Below are 27,379 nucleotides of genomic sequence, written 5' to 3' on the forward strand. Positions count from 1 at the left end.
AGGTGCTGAGCTGGGACCCACTGAAAAGCACCCACAGGGTCTGAGAGTCAGGACAAAGAATACTGTGAGATTGCTCACTAGTGACTGCTACAGTGACCACGCTGGCAAGATGTTCTGGGACATTTTAAATAGCTTTATGGCTCACAGCCGTGGCTGCTCCCAAGGAATCAGGTGTGTGGCTCCGAACCCACGCACAGCAACCCAGCAGCATCCATCCCCAGTCCCACAGGCTGTCCCCACAGGTCCCGGTTCAGATCCACTGCCCACCTTCCCATGTCCACAGAAACATCCCTTAATGAGACATGTCCACAAGCCGTGCTTGCCACACAGGGCCTCCTGCGGCCAGACCTAACCCCGACCCCCGACACCACATTGTCCCCAATGCCAGCACAGCCCAGGCCAGAGGAGGCATAAAAGACAGGCCCCTGTGTAGGAGGCACTCAGTAAGTGTTAGCTACCACTGCCAGTGCCAGTGCTGAGGACAGCCACGTGCATCACCTCAGACACAGCCACGTGCTGTGACAAGTGCCTCTGAGAGACCGAGAGGCCCCCAGTGCTGGTGACTTCCCTCAGGAAGAGGCGCTAGAACGAGGAAGTCCCTCCGGAACACAGAATGGAGTTCACTCTCCTTTTAACTGGAAAGCTCTCAAAGCCCTGAGGGGTCCTGGTTTTCATCTCTTTTTGGAAACCTTCTCCTGTGGTGCTCATTCTGTCTCTTAGAAAATCGGTTACTCATTTTCCAGACAATGTGTTCTACAATTAACACTGAGAAATGTTCTGGACACAAGAAACCCAGGGTTAAGCTCCCCTCCCACCAGCCCTAAGGCCTGTGGCCCCCAGCCAGAAGCACTCGCCTCCCTGTTTGGTCCCCAGGGAGGCCCCATACCACGGGCCTCCTGCAGGGACAGTCCCCATGCAGGGAACAGCAGTCACCATGGTGCTGGGCAGCACTGGTGGAAGCAGTTACACAGTTCCTCAACCAATCAGCCACCATCGAACAACCGGGGGACCCTGCCAAGTCACCCAACCCACCTGCTCTCAGTGAGTCCACCGGAAGGTGGAAGGAAACAGAATCCTCCTTACAGGTTTCTTGTGGAGACTAAATAAGATCATTCATGCCACATGCTTTCTACTAGTTTGAGACATATTAAATTGCATTTTTTTTTTGAGATTAAAATGGTTAAAAGTTGGCAGCTTTGTGTTGTTCAAAATAATGCCTGTCATTAAAAGATACCTGCTCCTTGGAAGAATAGCTATGTCAAACCTAGACAGTGTTTTAAAAAGTAGAGATACCACTTTGACAACAAAGGCCTCTATAGTCAAAGCTATGGTTTTTCCAGTAGTCATGTGAGAGTTGGACTATAAAGAAAACTGAATGCCAAAGAACTGACGCTTCTAAACTGTGGTGCTGGAGAAGACTCTTGAGAGTCCCTTGGACTGCAAGGAGATCCAACCAGTCCATCCTAAAGGAAATCAGTCCTGAATATTCATTGGAAGGACTGATGCTGAGGGTGAAGCTCCAATACTTTAGTCACCTGATGTGAAGTGCTGACTCATTGGAAAAGACAGTGATGCTGGGAAAAACTGAAGGCAAGAGGAGAAGGGGCGACAGAGGATGAGATGATTGAATGCCATCACTGATTCAATGGACATGAGTTTGAGGAAACTCAGGGAGATAGCGATGGACAGAGAAGCCTGGCGTGCTGCAGTCCATGTGGCCACAAAGAGTCGGACATGACTTAGCAATTGAGCAACACCACCACTACTGAACACAATGAAGGGAAATGAAAAATAAGCAGAGCACAGAGGGGACCATGCTCAAAAGTGCAGTATGACAGAACAGGAGTGTGTGTGTGTGTGTGAACAAGTGAGCATTTGTGAGTGTGTGTGGGACCTGAGTGTGTGAGTGCATGTGAATGAGTGTATGTGGGTGGGTGCTACAAGTATGTGCGGTGAGTATGTGTGGTGTATGTGTGTGACTGTGGGGGGACACTAAGCCACAGCCATACAAAGTTAAGGGGCTATGATACACTCCGGCCGCCACCTTCACACACCCTTCCCATTACCTGTGCAAGTGGCCTGCCGCATCCCCACCAGATTCACGGGCCCTTTAATATGAACTTCCTTGAAGCTCAAGGGGTCAGTAATGAGAAAGCTCCTCAGGGCCCTGGCTCTTAAAAAGCCCTCAGATCCGTGTGGACTACCGACCTCAAGCAGAAATACAACTTTCCCTGTGCACTGCCTGAAGCACAGTATGTGGCCCAGGCCAATCCAGCTGGCCACCCTCACACACTGCCACCAGCCCCCTGGAAATGCACGACTCCAGGGGGCAACCCAGCCACTGCCAGTGCCTAAAGGAGCCCAGGGATGGCGTCCATGCTACAGTGACAACCTGAGAATCCACCCGGGAAGGGCATGGCATGAGTGAACCGTGACTGCTCTCCTCACTTCTCAGGGACTTACACTGGGGCAGAGATTCTAGACCCTGACAGAAGCTTGTCGGGAAGTGCCAAGTAAGGTGGCACTGTGTCCTCATCAGGCGAGGGGAGTGGGCCGGGTGACAGGGACTGACGGCTCTCGGGTGCTCCTACAAGGACACGCTCAGAGCGTCTCGCAGATCAAGAGCTCCTTGCCGGTCTGGTCTCCTCCCTGCACCGCCAGCACTGGGAAGACGGTGTGGCCACAGGAAGGCCCGAATGTTGGTTAGGCTGAGCTAAGGCCCCACCCTCAGCCTCTGGAGCCGCCTGCGCCCAGGCTGTCTACCAGGCTGGGTGCCAGAGGCCACTCTAGCATCCCTGAAGGGGGTTGCACCGAGATAGTGGTTGAGCTCAGGGCCCAGAGACCACAGCCTCCTGGGTCATTGCCCTTCTCTGGAGAGAGGGCTAGTTCCCAGGCACAGCAGGCAGCAGTTGGCTGACCCAACACTGTAGAAACTTGTCTCCAGAGTGCCATGAAATCCACAACGCACACGTCAGGACAGAGGTGGGGGCTGCTTCTGGCAAGGACTCTCCTGATCCCACCCCCAGTCATACCTGTCTTCAGGACCACCAGGTGTGAGGCGTCATCTCGCACATAGGACACGGCAGCAATGTCATGGATGGGGACCCTGAGGATGGTGTCCTCCCCGTCCCTCCAGGCCAGCTTGACGTTGTAGGCAGACAGACTGATGACAGCGTCATGCTCCTGGGTCAGGTGTCCGGGGAGCTGGTGGGCTCTCTGGAAGGAACCACACTGCATCAGAAACACAGGGCCACGGGCTGCCCTGGGACCCTGCATCATGTGTGGTGCACGCAACCCACACAGCCAGTGCTGACAAGCAGGGCGCCACTCCCATGCTTGCTCCCAGGACACTGCTGTGTTCAAACCACATGGAGAGTTCTTCTGGAACTGCCTTTAGATTCGGACCTGTGGGGTGTGGTTTGGATATCTTGAAAACGTGAATTTTGAAAACAATCCAAAACCACAAGGAGCAAGCCTGGAGAATAAAAGTTAATGTTCAGACTGAGGAAAAGTAAGGCCAGGGGCCAAGTGCACGCTTAACATGATGGGATTGGGTCACCCCTCATGGCCATAAAGGCCCAGGGTCAGAGGGCCAAGAGTTGGTATCAGAAAACAAGGGTCAGAGGTCAGAGTTAGGAGGTGGAGCAGGCTGAGGGTCAGAGGTCAGGGATGGGGATAGAGCAGGCTGAGTCAGGCAGATGGGGTTACCTTTGCATTGTCTATGAAATGCAGGATTTCGGTCCTACTGGAAGGATTCAGGTATCCTGGTATGGACGTTAACTGACCTAAATACTGCAAGAAAGTGGAGAGAGGAAGTGCCATGAGCAAGGGAAGGTGAGCCAACACCATCAAAGGCCATAGAACATCGCGAAAGCCTTGTATATTCCCACCACAGGCTGGCTGGCCGCAGTCCCAGCTCGCAGTGGGGGCCTCCTCTAGGCAGTGTGCTCCAAATTTTTAGTAAAATCTCTACTGGCTGAGAATACTCCCACACTTCCCACCACACTGCATCAATGTTGTCATCAAAGTCCTGCAAAGGACACCTCAAAACTAGTTTGGTGGAATTTGTATACTAAAAAGGCAGATAAGAGAACTCCCTGGCAGTCCAGTGGTTAGGACTCTGGGCTTCCACTGCAGGGACCCTGGTTCAAACCTACAAGCCACATGGTGCGGCCAAAAGATAAAAAATAAAAGGATAAGACAAGGATGGCTTGTGTTTCCGGGTCACAGTTGGAAACTGCAAACAATAGCTCTGAACAATCTGCTGAAAAGGAAACGTATTAAATCATCAAGGGCCAGGCAGCTGAGCGATGAGCACAGAGAAAAGAAGTGACAGGAGGCCATGAAGCATTTGGCTAACAAACCTCAATGACTAGGGTCTTGAGTGTGGCGCGGACGCAGTGTAAGTTGTGCTCACATCACCACCAACTACCACAGGTGTTAAATGTGCTTTAATGGGTTACACTGATTCCTCTCCAAGGCTAGATCTCTTACACTCGACACTTCTGCTCCTCTAACTCTAATTTTTAAGGCTGCTGTTAACAGGATGACAATGAACTTTGTGTATCTGGTTCCACATGTAAAGTCGTCACTACTGTTCTCACAAGAAAAGAGCTGAACAAATGAACATGTCTTCTCATATCCATCAGAGAATAAGGTCACAAACTGCTTCCCCCAAAACTGGAGAGAACAACAGGGGACAGAGAATCACAGCCCACAGAGAGAAGCTAGCTGCAGGTGGGCAGGCATATCGGAAGGGGGCTGACCAAGGGCTGGACGTAGGCATGGATGAGCTTAAGACACAACCCTGGGGCCAGTCATACGGGTCCCAGGCTTACTTGAGCTCTACCTCAAGGAGGCCCCCCTAGCCAGGATTCTCAGAAGTTGTCTTCAGCTTCTGGTGGGGCAGGAGGAAGAAAGCACTTCCAACTGTGACTGGTACTTTGCTCTCTTCAACAAGGGCCTTTTCTCAAGGAAAACTATTTGACCAGGGCCTGACCCACTGGGGAAAGGTAAATACCAACTCCAGCCCCCCAGCAGTTCTGTCCCTCCTAAATAAGACGTGTGTGTGACGGTCACAGCCCAGGGGCAGAAGCTCACTGGACGACAGAGACCTACTCATCAGAGGGCTAGTGCTCTCCCCTCCCCAGCAACCCCAGTGCATCCACGGGCGCCTGTACAACAGGAGATAACATGTATCGGACCCTTTTAATGGCACACAGCTGCAGCCAACAGTAAACACAGCCTAATTCCTGGCCACATAAATACATAGCCTCATACGGAAGACTTCTTTACCTCAGCTCCTCTCACCTGAATCACCACACCCAGCTTTCAACAAAAAATTACAAGGCATGCTAAGGCAAAAAACACACTGAACAAATAGGACAAGCACCAGAATCAGACTCAGATACAGCAGAGGTTTTGGAGTGAACAGACCAAGAATTTAAAACATCTATGATTAATAACTCCAGTATTCTTGCCTGGAGAATTCTATGGACAGAGAAGCGTGGCAGGCTACAGTCCATGGGGTCGCAAAGAGTCGGACACAACTGAGTGACTAACACTTAATTACTTAGCCTGGTGGCTCAGATGGTAACAAATCTGCCTGTAACGCAGGAGACTCGGGTTCGATCCCTGGATCGGGAAGATTCCCTGGAGAAGGAAATGGCAACCCACTCCAATATTCTTTCCTGGAGAATTCCACGGACAGAAGAGCTTGGCAGGCTACAGACCATGAGGTTGCAAAGAGTCAGACACGACTGAGTGACTAATACTTTCAAGATTAATATGCTAAGGGTTATAATTAAGTGAACATCATCCAAGAGCTGATGGGCAATGTAAACAAAGAGATGGAAATTCTAAAAAAATCGAGGAGAAATGTTAAAAACCAAAAACATTACAACAGAAATGAAGAATGCTTTGGATGGGTTCATCAGCAGATGGACACAGACAAGGGAAAAATCAATGAGCTCAGAGATATGTCAGTAAAAACTCTCAAAACTGAAAAGGAAATGGGGCGGAGGGAGAAGGAAAAAACAAACAAAAAAGGAACAGAATATTCAAAAACAGAAAATTACAAAAGGTATAATAAACGTGCAATGGGACTGCCAGAAAAAGGAGAGGAAAAAAACACAGGAAGGGACTTCCCTGGTGGTCCAGTGGTTAGGACTCTGCACTTTTACTGTTGGAGGCCCAGGTTTGATCCATGATTGAGGAACTAAGATCCTACAAGTTGCATGGCACAGCCAAAAAAAAAGAAACACAAGAAATACCTCAAGTAATAATGGGTGAGAATTTCCTCAACACCAAAACCACAGACCCAGTAAGGTCAGAGGACATCAAGCAGGATAAACAGCAAAACGAAAAACAAAAACAAAAAACTGCATCTAGGCATATCATATTCAAACTGCAAAAAAAAATCAAAGACAGAGAAAACCCTGAAGCCACAAGAAACCAGCAAAGAGCACCTTACCTAGGAAGAAGCAGGAATAATAATATAGCAACAACTGTATCAAACTTGTCCTCAGAAAACATGCAAGCAACAGAAGAGTGAGATACTAAAGCACTGAAAGAAAAACCCAGCAACCTACACTTCTGTATCTGGTGAAACTTCAAAAGTGAAGGGGAAATCAAGATTTTCTCAGACAAACAAAAATTGGGGGATTTCATGATTACTTGGCAGGAAATGAGAACTTATTCAGAGAGAAGGGAAATGATTTGGTCAGCAACTTATCTATTTCAAGGAAAAAACCTAAAAGAAGAAATATATGAAGGTAAAATAATACCTTCTACTTTTCTTATTGTAATTGACCTAAGAAATAACAGTTTGTTCAAAACAAAGATTGTAAGATGTATTCAGTGATTATAGCTTAGGGTAAAGTGAAATGAATGATAATACATTATATGGGACAGAGGGAGGAACTGGAAATATTTGGTTATAAGGTACCTGCACCACCTGTGAAGCAAGGTAATGTTATTTGAAAATGGATTTAAATTAGATATAAATGTATTTTGCAAACCCTTGGGCAACGACTAAAAATATTCATAAAGAAGTAAAACTGATATGCTAAGAAAAGAGAAACAATGGAATCATACAAAATGCTCAAATAAAATCATATAAAGGGGACTTCCCTGGTTGTGCAGTGGATAGAAATTTGCCTGCCAGTGCAGGGGACACAGGTTCAATCCCTGGTCTGGGAAGATTCCACATGCCGCAAAGCAACTCAGCCCATATGCCACAACTACTGAGCCTGCGCTCTAAGGCCCATGAGCCGCAACTACTAAAGCCTGTGCACCGCAACTACTGAAGCCTGCACACCCTAGAGCCTGTGCTCCACAACAAGAGAAGCCACTGCAATGAGAAGCAGGAGCAGTGCAGTGAAGAGTAGCCCCTGCTCACTGCAACCAGAGAAAGCCTGCACAAAGCAATGAAGACCTAGTGCAACCAGGAAAAAAAAGGGGGGTGGAAGACCAAAGAACAAGAACAAACAGGAAACAATTACAAATATGGTAAATATTAATGCACTGATATCAACAATCACTTTAAGTGTGAACTGTCTGAATATACCAATTAAAAAACAAAAACTGTCAGACTGGAAAAAAATTCAAAACACAACTATCTTTTGCCTACACAAACCTACTTTAAAGAGAGGTGTTAAATATATACATAAAATAAAAATGAAGTCATGTCACTAAGACATAACAATCCTTAATGTATATGCACCTAATAACAGAGCTTAAAATTCACATGAGGCAAAAACTGAGAACTACAGGGAGAAACAGATGAATCAACTAACACAATCAAAGACTTCGACGCCCATCTCCTCTCACAAATAGACAGATCCAGCAGGCAGAAAATGATTAAGGATGAAGGTGAACTCAACCTTCTCAATCAACTGGATATAACTAACATTAACAGACTACTTTATCCAACATCATTCAAAAGAATACACATTCTTTTCAAGTTTACATGAACATTCACCGAGATGGAACATATTCTGGGCCATAAAGCACACCTAAATAAATTTAAGAGAACAGAAACCATATAAAGTATATTCTCAGATCCCAGTGGAATTCCTCCAAAGACACAATCTACCAAAATTCACACAAGAAGAAATGGATAATGTGAATATGTATGAGCTATTAAAGAAATTGAATCAATAATAACTTCTAAAACAGAAAGTATCAAGCCCAGATAGGTTCCCTGATGAATTTGACATAATATTTAAGGAAGAAGTTATACCAAGTCTCTATACTCTTCCAGAAAATGAAAACAGAGAAAATACTTCCTGCAGGGAGCCGGCCTGAACGTACAGGCCCCTTATGGCCCTAAGAGAGAACAAAGGGTCTCTCTTTGTCCTGCCACCCCTTCTTGTTAAAGTATAGACTGGCATTTGTCTCCTTCAGGGAAAAAACACACCGGTGACCTTTTGCCTGTTTTTCTGGTGCTGATAAGCTCACCATGCTCGAAACCTGTTTTCCATCTAGATAATGTTCTATTGATGAAGCCTGTTTTCTATCTAATGTTCTATTGATCTTAATCATGTTGGGCGCTAGGGTAATTAACGCTTTACTGATCTTAAGTGTGGGAATTTAAAACATCTGTAGCTCTGCACGTATGCAAACCCTCGATCTATTCTTAGTAACTCCTGTTAGCGTATATATAGGCGTGGTATTCTTCAATAAAGTTGGCGGAGTCAGACGCAAGCGGACTCCGTCCCTCTCAACCCCATCTTTCTCTTTCTGAGTCTTCTTTCTGAGTCTTCTTTTTCCTAGGTACTCTGGTAATTGCGTTCTCGACCAGTTCGTTTGCCAGCAGGCTCCGGCAACTTCCTAGCCCATTCTATGAGGCAGCATTACCTTAGTATCAAAACCAAAGATACTGTAAGAAAGGAAAGATCAATATCTCTCATAAAGAGATAAAAAAATCCTCAACAAAATATTGGCAAATCCAATCCGAACAATGTTTAAAAAGAGTTATACACCAAAAGCAAGTGGTATTTATCCCAGATATGCAAAGTTGACTCTACATTCAAAATCATTTAATGTGACCTACCACATTAACAGGCTGAAGAAAAATCATAATATCAAATAAATGAAGAAAAAGCATCTGATTGACATCTAATAATCATTCATAACAAAAACTCAGCAAACTAGAAACAGAGGGGAATTTCCTCAACCTGCTAAGAAGCATATACAAAATCCTTACAGTTAATATCAATACTTAATGGCAAGAAGTTCTAAGATGGCCTAAGATCAGAATAAGGAAAGGATGTCCCCTTTCATCACTGCTTTTCAATACAGTATTGGAAGTCCTAGCTAATGGAATAGGACAAGAGAGGGAAATAAAAGGTATTGACTGGGAAGAAAGAAATCAAACTTTGTTTGCAGAGGCCTCTCTGACTGGGGAACCAAGCAGGCAGGTCACTCTGGGGATTATCAAATGCAAGGAAGGGAAACACAGGGGCTTGAGTCAGTTCACCACCTGCTGTGCCTGGCAACCACCTGCCCACGCAGAGAAAACTGCAAGGAGAGGAGAGGAACTAGCAGAAGCTGACACGGGGCACAGTGGCAGATACAAGCTGAGTCTAAGCACAGCCAGCTCTACTAAACTTCAGAAAAGCTGCTTCCAAAAGCTGTTCAGTGAGTGCTGGGGGACTCCATAAGAAAATGCATACTTATTCTGAAAAGTTTTAGAGTTTATCCTTTCTAAGGTGGGGGTGAGGGACAGAAAATAAAACTAAACTGTGTATTGGGGCTTCCATGATAGCTCAGTTGGTAAAGAATCCGTCTGCAATGCCGGAGACCCCAGTTTGATTCCTGGGTCGGGAAGATCCGCTGGAGAAGGGATAGGCTACCCACTCCAGTATTCTTAGGATTCCTTTGTGGCTCAACTGGTAAAGAATCCACCTGCAATGAGGGATACCTGGGTTTGATCCCTGGGTTGGGAAGATCCCCTGGAGAAGGGAAAGGCTACCCATTCCAGTATTCTGACCTGGAGAATTCCATGGACTGTACAGTCCATGGGGTCGCAAAGAGTCAGACACAACTAAGCGACTTTCACCTCACTTCATTTCAAACTGTGTATTTATTTCCTAACTCTACAGGGCTGAGAATCCAGCCCTCTGACAGAGCAGTTTAGAAATAAATAAGCAGCACATCTAGTTACTGGCTCATACTTAGCTTGTCACAAATGAACATTCCAGAACATTTCTACAGATGTACAGTTAGCAGAGGTCTTTCCATGCAGACCCTTGCATATCTAGCCTCACACTTCCTGATTTCAAATCTTACTGCAAAGCCACAATAACCAATAGTGTGGAACTGGCATAAAGACAGACATACAGAGCAATGAAATAGAACAGAAAGTCAGAAATAAACCTTCACACACAGTATCAGTTGATCTCTGACACAGGTACCAAGACCATTCAATGGGAAAAGGACAATCTTTTCAACAAATAGTACTGAGAAAACAAGATGCCACAAACAAAAGAATAAAGTTGGGCCCTCACCTAACACCTATATACAATATACAAAAATTAACTCAAATGGATCAAACACCTAAAACTCTAAGACTCTTAGAAGAAAACACAAAGAGAAGCACAGCTTCACGGCATCAGGTGTGGCAATGACTTATTGGCCATGATACCAAAAGCACAGGCAGTTACAAAACATGGAAACACCTCAATTCGTGACAGAAGAATGGATAAACCAAATATGTCATAAACAATGGTATTACTCATTGTTAAAAAGGAAATTCTGACACATGCTACAACGCGGATAAGTTCAGTTCAGTTGCTCAGTCGTGTCTTGACTCTTTGTGACCCCATGAGCCACAGCATGCCAGGCCTCCCTATCCATCACCAACTCCTGGAGTTTACCCAAACTCATGTCCATCCATTTGGTGATACATCCAACCATCTCATCCTCTGCTGACCCCTTCTCCTCCTGCCCTCAATCTTTCCCAGCATCAGGGTCTTTTCAAACGAGTCAGCTCTTCACATCAGGTGGCCAAAGTATTGGAGTTTCTGCTTCAACATCAGTCCTTCCAACAACGCTGATAAACCCAGGCACAAAAAGGCACACACTACATGATTCCTCTTATATGAGGTATCTAGAGTGGTCAAATTCATAGAGACAGAAAGCAGAACGGTGGTTGCCAGACACTGCGGGGACAGAGAAATGGGGTTACTGTTTAACAGGTTCAGAGTGTCGGTGTGGCAAGGTGAAAACAATTCCGAACATGAACAGTGGTAAAGGGTGCACAGCAACATGAATGTTAAAACCATTCAACTCTACACTTAAAAATGGTTAAGGTGGTAAATTTTACATTATGTGTATTTTACCACAATTTAAAAAAACTTTTAATGGGGTGGGGGGGAAGCATAGGCAGTAAAAAAAAAAAAAAAAAATATGATAAACCAGACTTCATCAAAATTTAAAACTCTGTACATCAAAGGACACAATCAACAGAGTGCAAAGGCAACCTACCCAATGGGAGAAAATAATTGCAATCAGATATCTGGCAAGAAGTTAATACCCAGAATATACAAAGAACTGTAACTCTACAACAAAAAACTAACAACCTGATTTAAAAATAGGCAACAGACTTAAATAGGCATTTCTCCAAAGGAGATACACAGATGGCCAACACATGAAAGGATTCTCAGTATTGCTACTAATTAGGAAAAGGCAAATCAAAACCACAAGGAGATATTACTTCACACCCATCTGAAGGGCTACTCTCAAAACAGAAAATAATACGATGATGAGGACATGGAGAAACTGGAACCCTAGCACACTGCTGGTGGGAATGTAAAATGGTTCAGTCGATAAATAAAACAGTACGGTCATAACGTAATAAAACATAGAATTAATCTTTGATCCAGTAAGTCCACTTCTGGATATACATGTAAAAGAATTCCAAGCACACATTAAGCTCTTAGAAGAAAACATAGGACAAAAGCTTTGTGATATTAGATTTGGCAATGACTTCTTGGTTATGACACCAACGGCACAGCAACAAAGGGAAAAACAGACAGACTGTGGAGTTCAATGAGACTTTGAAATTTTGTACATTGAGAGACACTATCCAGAGTAAAACAGCAACCAAAAGAATGGAAGAAAATATCTGCAAATCATCTATCTGACAAGAGAACTCCTAAAACTCAACAAGGGACACCTGATGCCAAATGGGCAAAGGACCTGAACTGACTTTTCTCCAACGAAGATATGTGTGTGGGGCATGCTCAATCACTCAGTTATGTCTGACTCTGCAACCTCATGGACTGTAAACCACCAGGCTCCTCTGTCCATGGAGTTTTCCAGGCAAGAATACTGGAGTGGGTTGTCATTTCCTACTACAGGGGATCTTCCTGACCCAGGGACCGAACCCATGTCTCCTCCACTGGTAGACAGATTCTTTTACCACTGAGCCACCAGAGAAGCCACAAAGAAGATACACAAATGTCCAGTGAGCACATGAAAAAATGCTCAAGATCACTAGTCACTAAATACATACAATCAAAGCAACAATGAGATAGTACCTCACATTCATTAGGATGGCTAGTGAAAAACAAAAACAAAGAAACAAAGGACCTCCCTGGTGGTCCAGTGGCAAAGACTTCAAGCTTCCAACGCAGGGGGCCCGGGTTCAATCCCTGCTTGGGGAACTAGATCCCACATGCCACAACTAAGAGTTCGCAGGCCACAACATAAATCAAAGATCCCGTGTGCCCCAACTAAGACCCAGCACAACCAAATAAATAAGTATTAAAACACACACACACAGAGAAAACAACAAGTTGTTAGTGAGGATGTAGAAACAGTGGAACCACCTGTGCACTGTTGATGGGACTAGAAAACAGAATTACTGTATGACCCAGCAATTCCACTTCTGGGTGTGTGTTACACACACACACACACACACACACACACCAAAAGAACTGAAAGCACGGTCTCAAAGAGTCTTCTGTACCCCCATGTTCATAGCAGCATTATTCACAATAACTACAACATGGGAGCAACCCAAGTGTCCACTGACGGATGAATGGATAAGCAAAATAAGGTGCATCCATACACTAGAATATTGTCCAGCCTTAAAAAGGGAGGAAATTCTGTAACACATTACAACACGGGTAAAAACTAACAATATTATGCTAAGTGAAATAAGTCAGTCACAGAAACACTAATGCGTATGATTCCACTAATACGAGGTTTCTAGAGTAGTCAAATTCACAGACACAGAAAGACAGATGGTTGCCAGGGGCTGTAGGGAAGAAAGAATGGGAAGTTTTTATTTAATGGGTATAGTTTCGGATTTACAAGATAAAAAGAGTTACAGTGATAGGTGGTGGTGATGGCTGCACAATCATGTGCACGCATCTAATCCCACTGAACTGCACACTTCAAAATGTTTATGATGGTATCTTTTATGCTATATTTTAACACAATTAGAAAAAGAAAAAAAATTTAAAGCAGAGACCCGAACAAACATTTGTATACCCATGTTCACAGTAGCATTATTTAGAATAGGCAAAAGGTGGAAACAAACCAATGCCCACTGATAGCTGAAGAGAATATATATACAATGCAATAGCATTTAGTCTCAAAAAAAAAAAAGAATTCTGACACATGCCACAACATGGATGAAACTTGAGCACGTTATACGAAATGTAGTTAAAGCCAATCACAAAAGACAAATACTGTATGATTCCACTTACATGAGATCCCTACAAGAGTCAAATTTAGAGAGAGAGAAAGCAGAATGGTGGTTGCCAGGAGCTGAGGGAATAGGAAGTTATTGTTTAATGGGAAGGGTTTCAGTTTGAGAAGATTAAAAAGATCTGGAAGTAGATGGTGATGATGACTGTACAACTATATGAATGTACTTACTACCAATGAAATATACACTTAAAAAAAAAAAAAGATGTACACTTAAACATGGTTAATTTTATGTGATGCATATTTTGCCACAATGAAAAAATCTTTTCCTAGCTTTACTCAATAACTGTATTTGCTAAAAGCTTTTTGAAATATAATCCATGTTATACTATATATTAGTTACCACTTCTAGATTTGCATCATCCAAAACTGTTAGTTTTGTTTAAATCCGCATAGTTTAATTAAAAAAAAAAAAAACTAAGTTGGGGTCATATAAAAATGCCCTGGTACTACGTCTGCAGGGCTGCACAAGAACTACCCCTGCCTTTACATGGCCTGGGGGACAGTGTCATCACCACTGTCTCATCTTTCTCAAAGTGCCACAATGCTTGAAATTCAGGCTAACAAATCACCAAAAAAGAGTCTACTGTCTTCACAGAGGTGAGGCCTCACTCATTTGAGATTTTTTTCTCTGTACAACATGTATTAGTAAAACAAATGTTACCAAAAAGGAAACGAGCAGCTCTCATCCCGGCTAGAACTCGAGATGGGACAGTGTGGGCCTTCTGGACAGATCTGACACTGCCCTGGGCAGTTCCCTGGCCAGTGATGACCAACATGCAGTGCCTCTCTACACCAACGTCAGGGACCAGTCCACACCTGCTGTGAGCTAACATGGTGTCAGATGCTGTGCCAATGAACTCATCCTAGAATGTCAAGGACTCTGCTACAGAGGGATGAATGTGATGGGACAATAGAGACCAAGGGAACATCTGACGAGCACTCACATCAGCTCAATCAGCCCTGGTATCAAAAGTGGACTGTCTTGGGCACCAGTTATCCCCACCGCTCTTTCTGCTGCCCTTATAGAGACTGTAGCTGACTCAGGAGCATACTGGTGAGCTTACCACTTCAGCTCTAAACAGCCGAAAGCACTTTCAAAAACAATTGCTAATGAGATACAAGCAAAGTCCATTTGTACCTTAAGCCTAAGTCAGCCTCCCCGTAACATCCACCTCTTTGGCCTTGACCTACAAGTTTCCTATGGCAGAGCATGGGTGCTGATGGGAGGGAGGGCCTCTGAGACTTGGACGGGGGACACCTAGGGAGATGCACTTGAGACCTACACACACACACACACACACACACACCTGCCTTGCTTGCAAACTACACACAGGCCTCACCAGGATGGGCAACTTTCTTGACAATATTTCTCCTTGGGGTCTGCCCTCTTCCTTCCCAGCAAAAGACCAGTTCCTGAAGTCAAATTTCAGCATAGCAGGACTGGGACCTGCTGGTCCTACTAAACGGAGAAGTCTGAACACTGATGGAGCAGCAGGTACCAGCTGGAGGGGGATGGAACCCTACCACTCCATGTAGACAAGCACTGTCTATGGAGCTCTGCCCATAGACCTTAACTCCGGTCAGGGGCCCGGACACGGCTCTCACTCACTGCTAGTACAGCTTAGCTCAGCAAACTCAAAGCCTATATTAAACCCAGTGGAGATGGCAGAACTGTGGATAAAGGTTTCAAAAGATGCAGAGAGGTAGGCCTGTCGGACGGGATCTACCGTGTGAGACACAGAACCCCAAGACCGCCCCTGCTCCTTGGGAGGGCTAGGAAGACACCCCATTCTCGAGGACAAGCTGGAACAAACAGGCTGGCAGAGGTGCTGGCACCACCAGGCAGCTCTGTGGTGGCTGTTCTCTGAGGTGAAGCGAGGAGGTGCTTTAGAACCAGACTTTGGGCTTCCCTTGTGGCTCAGATGGTAAAGAATCCACCTGCAATGCGGGAGACCTGGGTTCAATCTCTAGGTTGGGAAGATCCCCTGGAGAAGGGAAAGGCTACCCACTCCAGTACTCTGGCCTGGAGAATTCCATGGACTGTAGAGTCCATGGGGTCATAAAGAGTCAGACACGACTTTCACTTCACTTTTCCTGGAGCGAGGGGGACAACACGACCCTGGGAAAGCAGAAGCCAGGGGGGCAGCACTTATTCACCAGGAGCACGGGCAGGCGTGCTCACCGCAGTGGGCAGTGACTTACTGTAAATGGTCAAATGGCAAGGCAGGGGATGGGGGGGCGGGGCTGGTATGCAGGCCCTACAGAGATACAACTAGAGTAGAGGGGTTCCCAGTGTCAAGAGAGCTGCTGGGAGCCAACTGGGGTCCCGCGTGATGTATACAAAGAAGGACACCACCACTGAGTGCACTGCTCCAATGCAGAGGGGCAATCTCTGAGCCAGACTCGTCTCAGAAAGTGCCTGCAGGAGAGACCAAGCCCCCGGAGAGCGAGTTGGCAACACTGATACTGCAGGGACGTCCCAGCCCACCACCCCATTCCATCACTTACTTCGAGGAAAATCTGTTCAAGGTTTGTGGGAGAGAGGGTCTGAGACAGTGTTGAAACTCAGAGGCCCAGGTGGCCAGCAAGGTCCTCTTCAGGTTGGGGGCACATCCAGAAAGGACATCTGAAAGGACGCCATCTCTTCAGAGATGCAGGGCACATCTGGATGCAACAGTTATTAGACCACGCTTGGTCCCCGGTGTACAGATCGCATGGGTCTGGGGGCCCAAAGTAGGGCAGTGGGAGTGGCTCTGGCCACCATCAACCCAAGAGACACACTTGAGGAACATGTGCCCGCAACCCTAAAACTTTTGGCTCTGTAGGTTCTGAGAGCCTGGCCCTACTGATAAAATGCTCCTGTGAAGGGAAACAAAAGGGATCTACACTTAAAACTGCAGTCTCCTCCTGATACCACAGACAAGCAAGCAGAGAAAGGCAGCATTGTTCTGCAGGGTTGGCCTGGGTCATGATGAGGAGGTAGGGAAGCTGCTGCATACTGGCGACAGAGAGGTGTCTGTGTGGCCTTCAGGTGCCCCTTACATGCCCATAAGTGGGCAGATACATATCTTTTTCCTCTGTCCTATCCTGCTTCCTTCCCTGCCCTTCTCCTGAGAACATGGCCTGAATCATCCAACACGATCTCCAGTTTCAGGCTCTGCTTCTCAGAGAACCCAGACATCCCTGAACAACAACAAGAGACAAACAGGGAAAACGTAACAACTGACTTCACGGCAAAGGGGGAACTTACCAACCACACTGAGTGCTGGGGAAAATGTATGGAAAACCACAAACCACTCAACAGGAAAACAGCTGTAGAAAGACACTTAGGAGATCTGACTTGGGAAAAGATACACAGCTTCACTTTTAAGTATGAACTGTGAGGAAACAAACTAAGACCACCAGATTGGCAAAGATCAAAAAGCCTTCATGTACACTGTGTGGCTCCTTAAGAGTGTGGATAACAGGCATTTCTCCCAGACTGACAACAGTGTCTACCAGCTTAAATCTTACATGAAGGGCAACCTCGAAATGTCTGTCAAAATAGAAAGAAAGCTTTACACCCAGAAATTCTACTTCTGGAATTTATCCTAGAGAGTTAGTAAAATGCATGTAACAGAGACAAATATGTATGAACAGATCACTGGTTACACAAAAATATGGTTCAGCTAAACAATGGAATACTACACAGCCAGTGAAATGGACAAGGCAGCTTTATGTGCCCCAACCTTCCAAGGTATGTCACAATACATTGTTGCCTGTAAACAACAAGGTGCAAAGTACCCACTAGGTAATCATTTGGGGACACACACACATGTGATCTTGTGTACGGACAAATCCCCCTTGAAGGGGCACACAAGAAATTGATGCCAGAATTCCCTCTGGTGAGGTGGGGGTGGGGGTGGAAACTAGGGAACCTCTTTTCACCAGGAATCTCCTCACCATCTAAATTTTGCATCACGTCCACAACTTATATATTTAACTTTTAAAAATACAATAAGTAAGACATATTAAGAAATCAAGATGTTTGATGATGCTTCCAGATGGTTCATCAAGAAGCATCCCGGGGTGGGGTGCGGGAAGCATCCTGGGTTTGGGTTTGGTATCGCACATGTGAGTACCCGCTGCTGGCCCAAGAATTCAAAGCCATAGTGTGAGTTCACAAGACCCAAGCCTGCACTGCACTGTGTTCCTCCAGGACAAATGTCAGCTTGGGATGGCAACTAGAGGAAGGACGCTTCTGCTCTAAAAAGGCAGGGTAGGGATTCAAGCAGAAAAAGAGTTAAAATGGTAAACAGTGTGGCTGTACACAGTAAGCATTCAACACAGAGAAAGCTACTACTATGTGCCTCTCACTTTCATGTTAGTAATGTTCATTCTAAATTCAAAATACTTTCCATAAGGAACCACACTCCAGTATGTGGGAGTAAAAGTTTCCTCACCACTAGCAGGTTGTGTTGCTGTCAAGGTTTTTACTTTATCAAAGTAATACATTTACCAAGTTTAAAAAAAGGTTACACAGTCCCCCAAAGTGTTTATTAACAAAGAACAATCTGGCCCCAATCCAGGCAACTCTATACACTACTGCCTAGGGGCAGCAACTCTGGGTCTTCTGGATCTAGGACTAACTTTCTAAATAAAAGGTTTTACGTTGCTACTGCCTGATTCGTCAATTTAAGACAGAAGCTGGTGATTTCCAGTTATGGCAAAGAAAGATTCACCTCTTTTCTACCACCACTCCCACGTCTTCCTTTCCTCTCACAATTTAGATTATCTACTACCTAAGCATTACCTGGCGCTTATATCATTCTGTTATGTATAATTCTACTTCATGACTGTGCCCAAGACATACTGAAATCACAACTTTATGCATAACCCTTCATTTTTTTAAACCTTTAAGATAATTATAAATCACATGCAGTTCTAAGAAAGAATACACAGAGATCCACTGTACACCACACCCTGTCACCCGCTAAGGTAAACATCCTGTGATCACACAGGACCACAACCGGGATATTGACTACACAGTCAACTTACAGAACATTCCATCACCAGGTCCCTCCCATTTCTCTTTTGCAGGCATACCCACTTCCCACCCACCTAGTCTCCTCCTTAAACCCTACCAAGTCCTCTCTGTTCTCCATTTCAATAACTGTCATACCAAGAATGTTATAAAAGGAAATCATACAGTATATAACTTTGGGGATTGTTTTTTTTTCCCTGAGCTTAATTCTCTGCAGATTCCTGGAATCTGTTGAAGGAATCAGTAATTCTCACCTTTTTACAGCTGAGTAGGGTCCCACAGTATGGCTGTCCATCATTTGTTTAACCATCTACTTATTGAAGGACATCTGGGTATTTCCAGTTTCTAGCTATTATGAATAAACTGGCTTTTAATATTCATGTACACGTTTTTGTGTCCACTTAAATTTTCATTTCTCCAGGAGAAATACTCAGAGTGCAACTGCCAGGTCACATGGCAGCTGCAGGTTTAGTCTTTAAGAACCTGCCCAACTGTTTTCCAGTACGGCTGCACCATTTTACAAGCCCACCAGCCAAGCAAAAGTGATCCTCCCCACCCTCACCAGCACTTGGTATTCTCACTAATGTTTTAACTTTAGTGATTCTGGTAGGTATGCAATGATGTCTCGCTGTATTTTAATTTGCACTTCCCTAATGGCTAGTGATGCTGAACATCTTCATGTGCTTATTGCCATCTGAATACCTTCTTTTGTATGAAACATCTCTTCATGACTTTTGTGTTCTAATCAGATTATTTGCTTTCCTATTATTAGGCTTTGAGAGTTCTTTACATATTCTAGATAAAAGACCTTTAGCTGATAATCGGCTTGCAAATATCTTCTCCCAGTGTTTAGCTCGTCTTTTCACTCTCCTGATGGATTCTTTGGCAGAACACAAGTTTTTAAATTTTATCAAGTCCAGTTTACCAATTGTTCCCTTTTTGGTGTCAAGTCTAAGGACTCTGCCTACTCTGGGTCCTGAAGATTTCCTCGTATGTTTTCCCCTGAAAGTGTTATAGCTTTACATTTTACCTTTAATTCCATTATTCACTTTGAGTTAATTTTTGTGTAAGATGTGAGGTTTAGAGTGTAGTTCATTTTTCTGCCTATGGGGGTCCACTGGCTCCAGCACCAATTGCTAAGAAGACAGCCCTTCCTCCACTGACTTGCCTTTGCACCTCTGTCAACAATCAGTTGGGTGTATTTGTAAGGGTCTGTTTCTGGGTTCATGATACTGTTCCACTGATTACTGTGCTGATCCCTCTGATGCTACCACACAGTCTTCATTGCTGAAGCTCTAAAGTACTTCCTGAAATCAGGTGAACTGACTGCTCTCATTTTTCTCTTCTTTTTCAAAACCTTTCCATATAAATTTTAGAATACTCTTGTCCATATCTGTAAAATATCTTGTTGGAATTTTGATAGGAATTGTATCAAACCTATATATCAGTTTGGGGAAAACTGACATGCTAACTAGGCTGAATCTCCCAAACCATGAACATGGTCTATCTCTCCATCTATTCAGATCTTTGATTCTTTCATCAGTGTTATGTAGCTTCCAGCATACAAACTCTAACATGTTTCATTAGATTTATACCTAAGTAACTGTATTCATATCTGCAACTTATTTAACCTTCGAAAACAAGCTAAAAAGTGTTCCCTCTGTTCTTGTTTTTCTGGAAGATTGTGCAGCCTGTTAACTCTTTAAACGCTTGACACAATTTTCCAGAAACCACCTGAGCCTAGCGAAGTTTTTTATGGGTGTTTTCAAATTAGATATTAAACTACTTTAATAGTTATAGGGCTCTTCAAGTGACCTATTTACTAGTGACCTGTGGTAGTCTGTGCCCTTCAAGAAACCAGCCCAAAAGAAAAAAAAAAAAAAGAAACCAGCCCATCTCTTGGCTGCTGTTTGAGGGTGAGAGTCATCTTTAGAGCCCTCTCATCAGCCTTTGTCTCCGAGCATTTGAAGGATGGCAGTCACCTCCTTCTGGCCCTGGTGAGAAGTCTGCTGTCTTCGTCTTCCCCACGGGTAAAGTGTTCCTTCTCACTGCTTTCAGGACTCTGTCGTCACTTTTCAGAAATTTCACTATGGCATGTCTTAGTGTGCACTGCTTTGGGTTTATTCTGTTGGTTCACTCAACTTCTTGAATCTCTGTCTGTCTCTTTACCAAATCAGAGAAATTTCAACCATGACTATTTTAATCATTTTCCAGCTCTCCCCACCCCACCCCAGCCAGCCATCTCTTCTCCCTCCAGGACTCTGATGACACAAATGTCAGAAAATCTGCTCTAGTTCCACAGCAGGAAGGAGCACAGGTGGCAGGGCTGCCTCCCCACTGGCCCCTGCTACCACCTGAGTGGGGGGCTCGTCTTCCCTGCTGGACACAGTTGGCATTCCAGCTCCCCAAGTGGCCCCCACTGACAGGAGGGGCGGGGTGTGTCACTGCTGTCTGAGGGCAGAATTCTAGGCTCCCTGCGTCTCCACAGACACCTCAGTTCAACTAGGCGTTCATCAGGGATAAAAGTCTCTGCTCCTTACTCAGCCTCCTCTGGGGTGGGTTCTGGTCCCCACCTGGCCTTTCCAAGCAGAAGCGGTGGTGGGGCCATAGGTTTTTTTAGTCACCTTTGGTTGGAACTGAGCAGGTACTGTTAAACATTTTCTATCCTGCTAAGCCATCCCTTTCTTGGTTTTTTGGCCAGAGGGAGTGAATTTTGTTGGTTCTTGTTTGCCAGCTTCTTCAGCTCCAAGTTTGAGGGAAAACAGAACTGGGGAACTCACCACTGGGTTGCAGCTTGGGTCCTGAGGTCTGCTCTGCCATCTCTGTACCTTTCAGTCTTCTTATAGTTGTTACACATACAACGTCCAGGATTTTTAGTTGTACTTAATGGGAAAATGTTGACTCCATCTTCCTGGAAGCAGAAGTCCCCAAACTTTATTTTCCAAAAAATTATTTTGCTTATTTATTTATGGCTGCAGTGGGTCTTTGTTGCTGCAAGGGCTTTCTCCAGTTGCAGTCAGCAGGGGCTACTCTTCATTGCAGTGCCTGGGCTTCTCACTGTCGTGGTTCCTCTTGTTGCAGAGCACAGGCGCTGGAGTTCAGGCTTCAGCAGTTGCAGCACTTGGGCTCAGCAGTTGCGGCACATCAGCTTAGTTGCTCCACTGCACATGGAATCCTCCCGGACTAGGGTTCAAATCCATATCCTCTGGACTGGCAGGTGGATTCTTAACCACTGGACCACCAGGGAAGTTCCCCAAACTTTAAATTTTCATGGTGTAATATACGCCTACCCTTTCACTTGCTTTGTTTCCAATGCACAGTCTGTGTTCCCAATTCATCAGCAGCCTCTACCCCAACATATAAAACCATCCACACTCTGTTCTCCCAGAGCTGCCCTGGTCTGTTTCCCAGATTCCTGTCCTGAGAATTCCTTCTGCTCCTCCCTGTGCCCAAACTCCAGTTCTGGACCTGTGTTCTCCATTCTCCTGGTGCATCCTTGTGCACTAAGGCAGTACATCCGCCAGGAGCCTCGTCAGAATGGGTTCTGCAGGCTCATGTTTTAGAGTGCTGATTTGTCTAGCTATTACGACCAGAAAGGGACCCTTTCATTCTGAGAGTCACGTCTGTTGGTGAATTCTGCAAAACGCCCTTGCTGTCTTAACAACTTCCTCCCACTCTCCTCCATTCCTTCTTCTCATGAGTCAGCTGCTAAACCTCCTGGATAGATTCTATAATTTTTTTTTTCTCTCTCTCATTTTTGTTTGTCTTTTGATTATCCTTTCTGGATGATTTTCTTTACCTTTTGACCCCTCTAAAGAATTGTTTATGATATATAATTAAGATATTAATTCCAAAAGCTCTTATCGCCATCTGTTTTCCTATTATCTCACAGTTAACAGTATTTCTTATCTTTCTGACAACATCACATACTTTTATTTTTCCTCCAGTTTCTGCATTGTTGCCACTGCATTCACGTTTATGTCTTGTGTTTGTGCTGGGCTCTGTCCCCAGGTTACATGCTTTCCTCAAACATGTACTTCTCCTTGGCTGCCCATGACAGAAGCCATGAGCACGGGCAGAGCTGCAGAGCGTCGGCTTCTTCCAGGCCAGCAGGGTGGTCACAGCAGGGTCATTTGAGGAAACACTTCTGTGGGCTGCATGGTTTCCACATAAAAGCACCCTTCTGAAGGCTGCAGGCCTTCTGAAAGCTTGAGGGAAACGGGGTTGGTGATTCTCACCGTTCCAGACACAGGTTTTGACTCAATCTGCTCGTCTTCACACTGGGTCTCTCCCCACCCTCCTCTGGGCCAGGTGCCCCCATGTCTAAAGTCCCTCTAGTGCTATGTCTCCACCAGGGAGACCTCCCACTTCCCACCATGCCAGGTGAGAGCAGATCCCTCCGCACGTTCACAACATGCTCGGTGCCTCCCCACATCCCCACACACCCCCGAGACCAGCTGGACGGCTCTGCGTCTGAGGGACGAGAGTCCAGCTCCGAGGGCTCTGTGAACTCACTAGCCCACCTTCATCAGCTCCTTCTGCAAGTTTACAGGACTCGCTCGTTACTGCTGCACCCTTTCCCATTCTCTCTGCCCGCATAGTTTTATACCTTTTTATTCATTTCTTCTCACTCCAGTGTTTAGGGGAAGCACTAAAAATACAGCAGTGCACGTCATGTTAATCCACAAGCAGGCACAGTCTCTGACAGGATTCAGAAGCCTGTGTCCTAGGCTGTGACAATGACACGTGGGACAGCTCTCAGCCTTTACCAAGGAACTGAAACACACGGCCAGGCTTTACGAGTAAGGAGGCGGCTTGCTCCCGGAGAGAAAACCAGAAATGAGGCCAGAAAACAGCAATCTGGGGATTGGGCACCCAGGTATCAGACATACCGCCACGGGTGCAGCCCCGCGTTGGGGTCAGCCAAGGTGCACGTGGGGACGGGTCCCAGACCGCAGCGCGTGGTGCACTGAGAGCCTTTGCTGGCGACAGGCAAGGTGTGTCCTGCAGCCGTGGACTTACCTTCACCTCCTTCTCGATATAGTCGCTCAGCAGTCTGTCGGGCTCGACGCGCTCGGGCAGGGACAGCACCACAGTGTGCAGAGGGCGCCTCTCTGTCACCTTCTCATGGGCTTTCTTATCTCTACTCTTTTCACCTTTTAGGAATACTCGTTTAAACGGCGACACAATTCCAGGCTGCAGGCAGAAACGGCAATGGTTGGAGTTCATTATTCACAAAGGCTTGGTGGTGTACCCACGGCTAACAAGCAGAAGTGGCCCAAGCCACTGCCACAGTCCCCGAGCAGGCAAGGGCTGGCCATTGCTGCCAGGGTGGGCCGGGCCGAGAGCTGCCTCAGTACAGAGGGGCTTGTTCCTCACCTGTTCACAGACTCTTAGAAGATTCAAAGGACAGTTCTCAAGGCGAGTAAACTCAGGAGACGAAAAGAGGGCAGGAAGGGGAAATTCCCCCACAAGACAAAAAATGTCACATTGCTCCACCCATCCCGGCTCTGCTGGGTCATTTCACTGCAGTCTTCGGAGAAGGTGTGGAGGTGTGCCCAGGGCTGTGGCATCAACAGAAAATGCAGTCAACAGTCACAAGGCCAGCTCTACGCTCTCCTGTGAAAGTGTGGCCTGTGCTCCACTGTGCCCCACCTCTGCCCGGGCCTTGGGGGCTCAGGGCGCTGACCAACAGCTGGGTGAGCAACTTCACCCCCAAGTCATTGTCTAGACCGGCCTGGAGGCCAATCTTGCAATCAAAGTAAACCTGCAGAGCAAGAACCAGGGAGGTCAGGTAGAATGAAGTCAGCCTCGCCTGCAGGCCCAGAAAAAGGCCTGGAGCCCCTCCCAGCAGTTCCGAAGGGCTCTTTGGAGGTGACCACTTCCAGTCACCCAAAGGAACATGACAGCAGAGACAACACACCAGCGTGCAGACCTGGCAGGGAAATGTCACCGAACACAGGAGCAAAACCCAGAGCTGGTGACCCATCCCAGATGGAGAAGTCACCTTTCGTTGTCCTGTCTACGATGCTGCAGCTTGCCTGCCTGGGCGGGACCCACAGCAGGGGTACCTCTGACCAATGTACATGTCACCAAACATGCACTAAAAGCTCTTGTTTCCGTTTCTCCTCTGCATGGGAAAATCAGCCACCCGCCATATCCCACCCAAAAGAATGCCACAGAGCCAATGATTCTGTGAGGTGCCTCGTCAGCCCGTCAGTCTCACAGATGGAGGATGGAGAGGGGCAGTGACTCCCCCAACTAAAGCAGGTGAGGCCTTGGGGGCTTCCCGGGAGATCCTACAGGGCCTGCCCCACACCCACTGAGACACTCAGCTACAAAGGCCACCCCACATAAAAGACATCCTCTGCAAAGTGAACCCCAGCATTCTTCTTGCTCCTTCTAGCCAGTCTGGCTTTTCTCCTCTGCTCCTTGGTCTGTGCTCATTACCCGTGAGTACTTGACCTCTGGATATCTGCCTTTTACTCCTCTGATCCACCAGAGGAGTAATCCTGGAGTACCCCTTCCTTGTGCCGGATATCCGCCTAGTTGCTGCTCCACACCCCAATGCAGCCCCTCAGCGCTTCATGCTGGGTGTGGGGTGGGGTGGGTGTAAAATAATGCTGATATGAGGCCCACGGGGCTAGTAATGATCATGACAACGTACATGTGGGCCTTCATTTACTTTTTGTTTACATGTGAAATCGTTCAAAACGTTGTTATTTTAAGGATATAGTTCTCATCTACAGCTGCTTACACTTAAGCCATGGACAAGATAATCAATACCATCATCACATGGACAGCATCATCTCCACCGTCTCAGAACTGCAGAGGGGACAGAGGGTGCCCCTTGGAGGAGCCCATGATGGCTGACCCCAGCTCTCAGACAGACCGCCCTCCTGGTCCTCTCAGGTTTCTTTTTCCTCCCTTCCACAGGCACTGTCAGCCCCAGCACAACTTAGGAGAGTGGAAGAGAAGAAGGTGGGGCCCTTCAGGTGAAATTCAGGGGTGGGAGGCGGGGTCTGGATCAGGTTGTTGCCATGCAGGGCTCACATGGAAATGGTGGGAAACGGTCACCCACAATTTCCCACTCAAGCACCGATAGTAAAACTTTACATTGAAAGGCAAGCTGGGAATAAAGTAATGTAAATATCACATTTCACCAGCGTGACTGTGGCAGGCCAGGCCAGGCCATATTGAACTGTGATTCCATCTCTGGCTGGCATCCCACACAGATGACGCTTCAATCCTGTTCTGCCTGACTGTGTATGTGCTGAGAGCCTCCCAGCTCCTATGATGTACAAGGCACTGCCCTAGGGCTGTGGAAATACCAAGGCATGTAACACAATGTTACAGAGATGACCTATGTCCGAAACTGGCCAGAGTAAACATCTGTCCCTACACCATTTCTGCCTGCTAACCTCACAGAAGTCACTCTCTCAGGTCATAACCAGCGGGGACACAGACGTGGTTGATTCTGAATCTGACGGTAAGTGAAAACACTCAGTTCAATCTGTCTAATGTTCCACCTTACTACTCCTCTACATCTGGGAGCAACAGGAAACCAATTCGGAGGTGAGAGGTTTTGCCAAGGTCAGCCACACCACCAGGGCCACACACCACATGCAACCCACACTGCTGTTTTAACAATGAGGGACGGGTCATAAAGTCACAGTCTGTGTTGGAAAGGACCCAGAGCCCAAGACCTGCAACCCACCTTAAGGAGACACTCTGCCGGCCGAAGAAACCAGGACGGCCCACCGCAGATGCCCCCTACTGCTCGAGGATCAGCTCTCCCCATGCTGAGCCCCACTCCGCCTTCCTCTGCCTTTACCTCTTGGGACCCAGCACCCCACAAGGGAGCAATAAAACTGGTTAAGGAAGGGGTCTGGTGCCTCTGCCAGCCAGGCATCGGGAAGGTGCTGTGGAGGCATGAGACAGAATTCCCACCCTCAAGGCAGTCACCACCAAGCCCACAGCAGATGAACAGGGACTAAACCCACGATGAGAACTGCTAGGCAGGTGCCTCAAAGGTGTGCTTCAGCACCAAAATGTCCTGTATTTAAAGGAGGTACCCTGGCAACAAGGCATGCCCTGTGATGGTGCCAGACCTCCACTGCTCACAGGCTAGCAGAGGCTAGCAAAGGGAGCTGCACACCAGACCACCTAGTCGAGCGTGAACGTGGCCTAACTGACTGGCAATCAGACACAGCTTCCCGAACTGAGTCCTTAGCCTTGCATACACAAGGCACCATGTGCTTTTTCTTAATGTCCCAAAGAAGTTTCACCGGTGGCTGAGCCTTCCTAGAAAGTGGAATGTTGTAACCATTATGTAAAGCAAGACACCCTAGCAAACCTGCAGTGTTCCTCTGCTGCCTCGCCCCATTTCAGCGCAGAATGGGGGCAGCTGCTCCGCCCAAAGAGAGCAGGCATGTGACGCAGGAGATGCGTGCCCAGCTCCCACTGCAGGAGCTAGAAAGTACACCCGGCTGGGAGCTGGGGTATGGCAGGCATGGCGGGGACCCCTCAGCTTTTCCAGAAACAGAGTGAACAAGACGGCACCTCAGGGTTTTAGAACTAACGGTGCTTTTAAACATGAAATGTAAAAGAAAGTTTCAGTTAATACATTAT

The 27,379-nt window shown here is 46.4% G+C and overlaps 1 protein-coding gene across 8 annotated transcripts in view; it reads right to left on the minus strand.

Annotated features, from left to right (window-relative positions):
- CCM2 (CCM2 scaffold protein) overlaps positions 1 to 27,379 on the minus strand; it is a 51,714-nt gene that overhangs the window by 5,958 nt on the left and 18,377 nt on the right. For 5 of the 8 annotated variants that reach the window (XM_061165583.1, XM_061165582.1, XM_061165580.1 and 2 more), the window contains 3 exons: positions 23,771 to 23,944; positions 3,709 to 3,792; positions 3,033 to 3,216 (listed from right to left, as the gene is read on the minus strand). In XM_061165583.1, coding sequence (XP_061021566.1) covers positions 3,033 to 3,216; positions 3,709 to 3,792; positions 23,771 to 23,944 — 442 coding nt within the window. The remainder of the gene's footprint in view (positions 1 to 3,032; positions 3,217 to 3,708; positions 3,793 to 23,770; positions 23,945 to 27,379) is intronic. The other 3 variants (XM_061165585.1, XM_061165584.1, XM_061165578.1) reach the window with 2 other exon arrangements.

This window comes from Dama dama, chromosome 18 (genome assembly GCF_033118175.1).
Source record: "Dama dama isolate Ldn47 chromosome 18, ASM3311817v1, whole genome shotgun sequence".
In the NCBI taxonomy this organism is placed as follows: domain Eukaryota; kingdom Metazoa; phylum Chordata; class Mammalia; order Artiodactyla; family Cervidae; genus Dama; species Dama dama.